The following is a 10,704-nucleotide window of genomic DNA, read 5'->3' on the forward strand; positions in this document are numbered from 1 at the left end:
TAGGGCCTTTGACACACTTGTTGATACCATCAATGCATGTTAAAATACTTAAACATGGCCACAGCCTTAACACATATCCATCATCACTTTGCATAAAACATAAAGTTGGACAAAACATTCACAAATGTTGAAAATGGAGCTTGCACGTGTGACACCGCATAGAGGCCGGAATGGGCCGCCCCCCCCCCCCCCCCCCCCTTGGAGTATTTTATTACCCAAGGAGAATAATATCATGTACAAGCTTTGAGGGCCTTACTCTCCCCACGGTAGATGCCGGATTATCCCTATACAAATGCCATAACACAGCCCAACACGAGGCTACTGAGCCGGAACATAGGCTGTAGGAATGCCGAGCCAACAACATAATCCATATACCTCTGTGTGGGTACTGATTCTTTCCCAAAAACCACGGGTCTTCATGCAATAGAGCTGGTACAACAAGTACAACTCTCCATTCAGCTGGTACAGTAGGTACAATGGTTGGTACAGCCGGTACAGTGGTTGGTACAGCGGGTACGGTGGCTGGTACAGCCGGTACGGTGGTTGGTACAGCAGATACAGCAAGTACAAATGTTGGTACAACACATACAATGGCTAGAAATCATAATAAATGATTGAATACCCTTGCCTTCAGTATTTCTTCGCAATGGAAGCCTCCAAAACAGTCCCCAACAGCCGGTATTCTTCATGGGCAGCCTTCAAGAGAGAGAGAAAGAGAGTAGCCATCATTGGGGCAGCCTGTAACGGTGGTAGAGGCTAGTGTGCAGCAAGAGAGCCTCCATTAATGAAGAGAGAGGGCTCCAATTTATAGATTTGGGCCTCCCATGAGCTAAAATGGCAAGAGAAGGCTACAATGACAAGTGGAGAGCCACACAATAGCTGAAGTGACAAGTGTGAGGCCACTTGTCTCACTTTGATCCACTTTCTAACAAGTGTCAGGCCACTTGTCTCACTTTGGTCCACTTGCTTGCCACATGTCCCAATCTAAGAGTCTAGAGATGGGTCCTTCCATAAACTTTATCTCTAAAAATATCCCAACTGGTAGACATTCTGTCATAGGCACTTTGGCAACTCTTGGTATCTGCTCAATTCCAGATGTAATGATGCGAACAGAATTTCCATCGGAGTCGGGCCAAAAATAGTAACTCTCCTAAATTTTAGGAGTGTGGTCCTTTGTATTCTAGGATAATCCCCCATTCCCAAAGCTTGTACTTTCCAAATATTTAAACATCCTGGAGTCCACCAGACCCCTTTCAGACTGGGAAATGTCCAGGCTGGTGACATCCTTCCCAACTTCTTAAAAGTTGTCCGCAACTTTAAGCTTCAAGCCATATATTCAAGATATAATCATGTCCCATCGATTGGGCGAGATGAGACAGTCTCAAAAATCCAATATAACTGAAGAATCCATGTCCCAAAGAAATGGGCGAGACTAAATAAGTCTCCATAATACCAATATCAAAATCATGTCCCAAGATAAATGGGCGAGACAAAAACAGTCCCATAAGTCCAGATATCATAATCATGTCCAAAGATAAATAGGCGAGACAAAACAGTCCCATAAGTCCAGATATCATAATCAATGTCCCAAGTAAATGGGCGAGACAAAACAATCCCATAAGTCCAGATATCATAATCCATGTCCCAAGTAAATGGGCGAGACAAATCAGTCCCATAAGTCCAGATATCATAATCCATGTCCCAAGTAAATAGGCGAGACAAAATAAGTCTTCTGCCAACAAGACATCGGTCCACATGACCCTTGGCATAGACATAAGTCCTGTCATGTCCACTTTACCGTGTTGGTACTCTGACCACACACCTTGGATGAGAGGTGGGCTCAAGTAAGATAAAACAATCACTCGCAGGCATAGATAACCTGGTGTTCCATAAGCATTTCTGCTACACATAGTTTATAGGCATTTCGGCCACCAATAGTTTGTAGGCATTTCGGCCACCAATTCACACTACCCTCTCAAGTGCCCATGTTCCCTTCCATTTACTCTCTATTGTTCCACCCACACATGGTAGAAACAATCTTCAAGAGAGCACGTAGGACAAGAGAACACTACACAGGGTATGTTGTGCTTGTCACTACCTTTGAAGTGCCCATGTTCCCTTCCATCTGCTCTCTATTGTTCCACCCTCACATGGTAGAAACAATCTTCAAGAGAGCACGTAGGACAAGAGAACAGTACACAAGGTATGTGAACCATGAGTTCCATAAGTCCAATGCATCCCAAATAAAGGGAGCCAAAAAGAATAATCCATAAACCACCTATCATCATTCTTGTACTTGAAAATATTCCGCCTGCCATCATAACACACCATGTGTGCATGGTCGGAATCCACACGGGCACCACCCGAAAGTCCGGCATCCACACGAGCACCGTCCGAAGGTCCACAAATGTCTTGCCATGTCCTTGGACTCATATGCATCCACTCATATGATCCATACACATGCCCAGGTATAATACATACATGCATCATTCCCCTAGGCTTCTAATCAGTTGACCGCAAGTGAAAAGCCTCCAAATAGGCCTTCAAAAGATCTGGGTAATCCTCGAAGTAGGCCCCAATTCTATATAAATCTCGTCCAAGAAAGAAATCTCCATAGATATAATCCATCCCAATAAAGGGAGTCATGAAAAGAATTCATCCCATTAAAGGGAGCCATAAACAATATTTCCCTGAAATCATCTCAAGGCAAACAACCAGACCTTTCTCCTTGCATAGCTATACAAGGGTTAGTGTACATAAAAAACACTTCATAGTAAATAGCAAAAGCACCAACTTTGCAAACTCAAAGTATACTTAGCTTTTCTTTGCCAGGTTGGTCATGAAGCCAAAAGAAATATCTCGTCACCATATCCTTAACATATCCTGAGATATATCTCCATATAGCTTGCCTGTAAGCTTGATAATATAATCCACAATATCCATATGGAAAGAGTGCTAAATGTGTGCACATAAAGCCAACTCCATACTTCCAAGATAAATTTTGTGCATTCATAAATCCTTAGACCAAGCTGTCTATTGCTCATGCTCTTGCTTCATAGGCTCTGAAGTGACTGGCCATGCTTAATAGCAATGATGGTAAGTGTGGTCCCCACTCAAGATCTTTTCTCTTCCTTATTGATAGAAGGAAGCCTCCGCTTCCAAGAAAGCCTATGCTCTGATACCAATGTAACTCGCACGCGGGTGCCCGGGGGACTAGGGCCTTTGACACACTTGTTGATACCATCAATGCATGTTAAAATACTTAAACATGGCCACAGCCTTAACACATATCCATCATCACTTTGCATAAAACATAAAGCTGGACAAAACATCCACAAATGCTGAAAATGGAGCTTGCACGTGTGACACCGCATAGAGGCCGGAATGGGCCGACCCCCCCCCTCCCCTTCCCTTGAAGTATTTTATTACCCAAGGAGAATAATATCATGTACAAGCTTTGAGGGTCTTACTCTCCCCACGGGAGATTCCGGATTATCCCTATACAAATGCCATAACACAACCCAACACGAGGCTACTGAGCCGGAACATAGGCTGTAGAAATGCCGAGCCAACAACATAATCCATATACCTCTGTGTGGGTACTGATTCTTCCCCAAAAACCATGGGTCTTCATGCAATAGAGCTGGTACAGCAAGTACAACTCTCCATTCAGCTGGTACAGCAGGTACGGTGGCTGGTACAGCAAGTATAGTGGCTGGTACAGCCGGTACGGTGGCTGGTACAGCAGGTACAGCAAGTACAAATGCTGGTACAACACATACAATGGCTAGAAATCATAATAAATGATTGAATACCCTTGCCTTCAGTATTTCTTCGCAATGGAAGCCTCCAAAACAGTCCCCAACAGCCGGTATTCTTCATGGGCAGCCTTCAAGAGAGAGAGAAAGAGAGTAGCCATCATTGGGGCAGCCTGTAACGGTGGTAGAGGCTAGTGTAGATTTGGGCCTCCCATGAGCTAAAATGGCAAGAGAAGGCTACAATGACAAGTGGAGAGCCGCACAATAGCTGAAGTGACAAGTGTGAGGCCACTTGTCTCACTTTGATCCACTTTCTAACAAGTGTCAGGCCACTTGTCTCACTTTGGTCCACTTGCTTGCCACATGTCCCAATCTAAGAGATGGGTCCTTCCATAAACTTTATCTCTAAAAATATCCCAACTGGTAGACATTCTGTCATAGGCACTTTGCCAACTCTTGGTATCTGCTCAATTCCAGATGTAATGACGTGAGCAGAATTTCCATCGGAGTCGGGCTAAAAATAGCAACTCTCCTAAATTTTAGGAGTGTGGTCCTTTGTATTCTAGGATAATCCCCCATTCCCAAAGCTTGTACTTTCCAAATATTTAAACATCCTGGAGTCCACCAGACCCCTTTCAGACTAGGAAATGTCCAGGCTGGTGACATCTTCACCCTCCAAGAGGAGTCCATGGCTCCATCATCCTCGACTAAAGTTGTCGGCTCTTGCCTAGTTTTAGAGGGGGACCTCCAGCTCTTAGCTTCAACAGTGACTTCCCTCATGGCCTCTTTGTTGGTCTTCAAGATCGTAGGGAGCCACCCTGCATGGAAAAATCCAGGATTTTCTCTAGGCAGCCCTCATCGGCTAGCCCAACAGAATCACCGGTATCCATTTTCTTGGGCTTGGCTACTCTCATGTGGAGTTTGATTCACCCGCAGCGGTTGATCGTGTGATGCAGCAGAGCCCCGTCGCGATTCACAGCGCTCAGGTGTTCTTCACGAGATGGCACCATGGTTTTTACCCTGCATCCGACCCCGTGGCATGTGTATCTGGCTTCCCAATTTGCTTCCTTGGCCTCCAAAAGGATTATTACCCTTTGATTCGATCGATTGGACAATCGATAGGGCAAGTTTTGGAGTCCTTGCAGACGGCCACATTAGTGGTGGCCAAGCATCCTGTCCATCAAGTCTGCATTGCTTTCCTAGAGGATCTCCCAGAGGTTATTGCACTCTTGAGCCTCCAAGGCAACTGAGTCTTTAGTGGGTAGATTGCCCTGAGGTGCCGGTCGACATGCTGGCCACTGTCGGGCTGCTTCCTGCTTGAGAGGACAGCCGGCGACCTGCTGACCTAGTCAACTACCATGTGGCACAGATGCTTGCCTTGACTGCTGCACACATTGGTCGACTGCTCTGCATGTCCTGAACCTGCAGCTTATGGCCAGCCCATTTGCCACGTGGAACCACTGCATGTGGTGTGTGTCAATTCTCCCCCACTTGCACTGCAACTATCTTGAGTTGCATGGTGTCCATATAAAGTGCTCTTTCAAAAAAGGAAAAGATCCAAGCAAAGCTCATCCACGGTACCCAGCATCTTGAACACTGCGAGACCACTTTGCGTCTAGTGTGAAGGCTCACATTCTGTCCTTTCTGCATCAGCACAAAGACTTGCAAAGAAACCTACAGATGCCCAACTCTCGCTTGTTCCAAACTTTCCGTTTGTCCAACCGTCCATGAGGAAACACTGCAGGCGACTGAGCCTTCTCTGGTAACCCAGAAGAAGAACACTCCAAATAGTGGCCTAGCAAAACTCCACTATTCACACTCAAGCCTTTATTGCATTGACTCACATGGATAACAATACCTGCTTGCACCAACTTCAATGCACCCTAAAGAAAGAAAGCAGAACCAAGAACAATACTCCTCAAAAGAAGTGCACCGAATCTGTATCCACTGGCACTGCTCGAGAGTTGACCTGTATGTCTAGACCAACAGCTCCTTGTGGAACATGCTCCAAGTAATACCTCCTCTGATACACCGAAGCAAAAATTCAGATTGTTGTCGGTACAGTCTCAAGAAATCTATACACTGTGAGAAAATACCCATGGTATATCCTGCCAAGATGAAGACAAATCTGGTGACATGGCTTCTAGTGGTCCTGAGATTTGAGAAATTACCTTACGGCCGCTCCTGAAGCTAACATTCTGGCCACACCTTTCAGCACCAAAACCTGCAAAGAACTTCTTGACGAATCTCCATGTCAATCACCACTTGATGCAAGTCCTGGCACGATTGCCCTCTAGGAGGTTTCACGGGGTCAAAAGCAGCAGGCAAGTGCAGGGTGCGGAGGATCATGGAGGCAATCATCGGTGAGGAGAGAATGGAGGAGTTGGGGGGGGAGGGGGAGCCAGAGGAGAGGGAACACGGCAGATGAAGAGGTCTCTACAATGATGGGGAGAGGGATCTCCAGAGTGACAGGCCAAGTCTTCCGCCGTTGGAAGACAGGAGGGGCCTTGAGTCATGGGGTCCTTGGCAGGTGGCGAGCCGGATTGGTGTGGTCACTGGTGGGCCATGGCTGGGCCTGAAAGGGCGACCGACTCGCTTGGAGCCTGCTGAATTCGTGTGATGCTCAAGTGAGCTCCAGCTCTTGAATCTCCTCGAAACGTGTGTTTTCCTATTTGTCATGTGCTTTATGAAAGTTCAATCATGACTTTTGTTCAACCATATAGAATCATTGTGTCGTTGGCATTGATGGCATTTTAAATTTATTTTTCTTTTAATTGAAGCTAATGATCTCTTGATCAATTATAATTTCTTACATGTATATGCCAGGCACATTCTTCATCTGCAGAAGTTCAGACATACATGGGTTATTTGTCCCTTGCAAGTCTTCTGGTAAGCTTTCTACCGTAGTTGTCAAAACTTTCTATTGGCAAGCTCCCAACTCCGTTCTCATGTTATTGCTTGGAAGGAGCCACTGCCAACCCTGTTGAGATGTTTACATACCAACTTCCCAGCCAACCCTTCCCCATGCCGTTGACAGAAATGTTGGTTGTCAAGGCCACATTTGTTAGAATGCCACCATCACACTAAGCTTTGCCTTCAATAAATGTCCTTTCTAGTTATCGACAGAGGATTATGGTTTTCATTCTGTTGGGATGTCTTGACAGCTATGCTTTCTGCTCTCCACTCTAAGCTCCCTAGTCTCACTTTTGTCTGCTCATACACATTTTCTTGCACTGTTTGCCAGAGCTACTCCTAACTATTACTAACAAGTTCCAGTCATCAGGTCTATGTGGCAGCTTTCTCACTGGGCCTTGGAGCAGTCCCTTGGGTTGTGATGTCTGAGGTGATTTATATACACCAGCCTGACTCCAGTTATTTACTTCGTCTTGGGACATCCTCGAGCTCATCTAGACGAACTGTTCTTGTTTTTCAGGTGTTCCCTGCAAACGTGAAGGGGCTTGCAGGAAGCTTAGCAACACTTCTGAACTGGTTTTCTGCATGGCTTGTCACCCTGACTTTCAACATTATGCTCACATGGAGCTCTCCAGGTCTCTAGTTGATTCTTTTGTATGTACTCTGGGATCCTTGTGGCTGAGATGTGTTTGTGTAAGTTCATGGTTTATATGGGCTGGTTGTTGCAGGTACATTCGGCATCTTCACGGTAATATCCATCTTTACGGTTGTCTTTGTAGCATTGTACGTTCCCGAAACAAAGGGCAGAACTTTGGAGGAGATTCAAGGTTTTTTCCGATGATTATTAGGGTAATCAATGGCAAATGGTGCTTGCCATTCTATAGTCAGAGCCTATTAAAAGCAAGTGTAATGCATTTTTTATGATGTTTTGCTGGGCTAAAAAGGCGGCCTCTCTGCATAAAGGGATCTCAAGTCATGTACATTGAGTATTCTCGCTTTTTTTCCGGCGCCATTGATTATATATTTCACATTTTTGAAAGGATGCATCCCCCCCCCCCCCCCCCCCCCCCCTCTCTCTCTCTCTCTCTCTCTCTCTCTCTTTGTTTGTCCCTCTCATTTTCAAGCCTACATGGCTTTTCTCTTGTGCCTTATAGATCTTGTTCCATTTGATGCTTGTTTTAAACAAGTGATGAAATCAGGATAACCTTGAGAGTTTTCTTTTGGAGGAATGAAGGATTTTAACCAAGGCAATGCCCCTCTACTTACCATACCCAAAGTGTGAACCTTAACAGGTTTCTAAGGGGCCATTTAAAAAGTTCACTTACCTAAACCTTAGGTTTCAAAGGTTTACAGAAGCAAACTGGAAGGTTGTACTGGTTGATATGTCACGCCAAAAAAGAAAGAAATTAATTTGCTGGATATGCGGCCAGGTTTGATGTAGAGCTTTTATGCATCCACAGCACACGCAAGTGTGGGGGCTTAGGATGAGAAACTCAGAAACCCCATGGGCTTTAAAGGTGCTGATATCAAAGGGGTGGTTCACTTGCTAAAGCATACGAAATGCTATCTCAGTTTGATGAGGGCAGTGTGGAATCTGTCTCTTTAAACACAGCTCTATCCAAAGATCTTGTAGAGCCAATCGTTATCTCACTCTTTGTGTATGATTATGATTGCCAGGGGTGATTTTGTGCAACCGATCTTTGTATTTAGTTGTGTATGTGGCATAATGGATGACATTAGCATCATGCTACTACCTAAATGTTTGACTTGATTGCTGGCTATGATAGGCTATCACTGTCATGAGAACATTGGAGATCATGGTATTTGAGATCTATGACAGTATTGCCCGTAGTGTGAGCCACATTGAGTGATAGATGCACGTGGTCAGGACAAAGGCCAAGGGAGGAGCAAGCGAAGGTTGCTTGGAGTTGCTTGGAGTGGAGAGAAATAGAGAGACGGTAAGCGCATTCCAAGCATGGCATTGTAGTGGCACAAAGAGGTAGATCAAGCAATAATGAAAGGAAGTGTTTTTTTGAAAATTTTGAAGGCCTTTATCAAATTTGCTATGGGGAGATTTTGGGCATTTGTAATATGAGATTATTCAAAGTGTCTACCCCTATGCGAGAATGAAAAGTGAAGGGGGCTTTTCTGTCCCAAGGCATCATCCAATAAACGTACCTTCCTATTACATGTTGCAAGGAAGATATGATCATGCTTTAGTTTTGACACATATGATGCCCATTTTTGGTCATTTTGGTCATCAAATACAAACACAATTTGAGGGCTCCGGTCATAAATTACATAAGCATTGGTTAAACACTTGCATGAAAAACAATGAAGTCTTGTCAAAATGCACAGGGTGACGCCACTCATCAAAATGCAACTGATTTTAGACATAGCAGGATGGCCGTGCATTTTATGAGCAGTGTTGAATTGAGCGCATCAAAGAGGTGACTCATATTTACAATTTGGTGGGTGGCCCATAAGACAATACAAGATATGGCCAAAAAGCTCGGATGCGGTAATTGCATTCCATTAATGATGGGTACTGAGTAGGTAGCGGGGTGGGGTGGACTCTTTACAATGGATGTGCGTGGAGCAAGCGTAGTTAAGGAGGTCGGGGAGGTTGCGATTGATTGCTTGGTGGGTTCTTGCCCGTGCATGAGAGAGACTCGTTATATATTATCTATCTATTACATATTAACCATGGACAACCAAGGCACAATGAGAGGAGAGAAAAGAGAAATCTTGGATTTCTAAAAAGTAAGGAAAAAATCCCTTAGATTGACTCTTTGTATTCTGGCTTCCATTCTTGCGTTTCATTTCTTAATGTCTTTTACATACCGTAGCAAGGCGTGGGTTGAGTACTAGTTACATATTAACCATGGACAACCAAGGCACAAGGAGGAGAGAAAAAAGAGAAATCTTGGATTTCTAAAAAATAAGAGGAAAAAATCTTTTCAATTGACCCTTTGTATTCCAATTTCTATTCGTGTGTTTCGCTTCTTAATGTCTTTTATATATTGTAGCAACGCACGGGTTGAGTACTAGTTATTATTATTATTTGATACTATTAAGTCCTTGTACGAGCCACGTGTCACGTGCAACGGTAAAAAGACCAGGCCATGGAAGAAGGGGAGTTGAATTCACATGAGGACTTGAGGATGCATATGGAGCAGCTCAAAGGTGAATCAGCCCCTCTGTGAGGTATGGTGGCATCATACCCAACAACCACATATCTTGAAGGGCAACAGTGATAGCATCTCCAATATGATCCCAAAAAAGAATAAAGAAGGCGAGAGAAAGACCATCATCCCTTGGGCATGAGCCAGTGGAAAGAGCATGCAGTGCGTGAAGGAATTCATCCTTCGAGAAAGAGCATCTGTAATGAGCATGGGCATGCACTCCCAAACTTTCTGTTGTGCCATATCTCTCTGAGGAGAGGGCACCTCTGCAGTCAACAAAGACCGATAAAAATCTGAAGCAATACCCCTCACCTTATCAGGCTCAATCTGAACCTCACCCTGTGAATCTTGCAACAAGTACCTCACAGAATCCCTGCTATATGGGAAAGCCTGTGCGCTAAAAAAAACTCTTTGTTGTCTTTGCCACCCATCTGAGTCCAAAAAGCCTCGTTCGCATGAAACGTTAACTTAGCCCTCCTATCCATGGCCAACTGCAACTCTACTCTAACTGTGGTCAAGAGGTTTGTAATCCAAGACGCATGTGGATGATTTTCATGTTCCCTCTGAAGAGTAGCAATCCTACGCCTAATAGCTCTCTCCTTGTCCAAAGCCTCCTTCTTGGACAAGGCGCAGTGCTATGATAATGATGGTTGGTCCTCTCAAGAGCTAGCGCAATATTATGACGAGCATCAGGACCATCACAAGATCTCCATATCTCTTTGATCTCAAGGGAGGTGTCAGCATCTAGATAAAGAGAGTCAGGGATACAGACACGGGGAGAGGCCGAGCGAGCTCCAAGCTCCCTGAGACACAAAACGACGGGGCAATGATCTGATTTGGTGGTGCCA

General features: G+C 44.8%; 1 protein-coding gene across 2 annotated transcripts in view; it reads left to right on the plus strand.

The window, feature by feature from the left end:
• Window positions 1-7,710, plus strand: part of LOC147611016 (sugar transporter ERD6-like 4) — a 68,138-nt gene extending 60,428 nt beyond the window's left edge. For both annotated transcript variants that reach the window (XM_086785664.1, XM_086785665.1), the window contains 4 exons: window positions 6,585-6,647; window positions 7,042-7,101; window positions 7,192-7,306; window positions 7,400-7,710. In XM_086785664.1, the coding sequence (XP_086641790.1) occupies window positions 6,585-6,647; window positions 7,042-7,101; window positions 7,192-7,306; window positions 7,400-7,512 (351 nt within the window). In that variant the 3' untranslated portion in view covers window positions 7,513-7,710. The remainder of the gene's footprint in view (window positions 1-6,584; window positions 6,648-7,041; window positions 7,102-7,191; window positions 7,307-7,399) is intronic.
• The last annotated feature ends 2,994 nt before the right edge of the window (window positions 7,711-10,704 follow it).

This window comes from Cibotium barometz, chromosome 48 (assembly GCF_041138505.1).
Source record: "Cibotium barometz isolate CiBa-2024 chromosome 48, ASM4113850v1, whole genome shotgun sequence".
Classification (NCBI taxonomy): domain Eukaryota; kingdom Viridiplantae; phylum Streptophyta; class Polypodiopsida; order Cyatheales; family Cibotiaceae; genus Cibotium; species Cibotium barometz.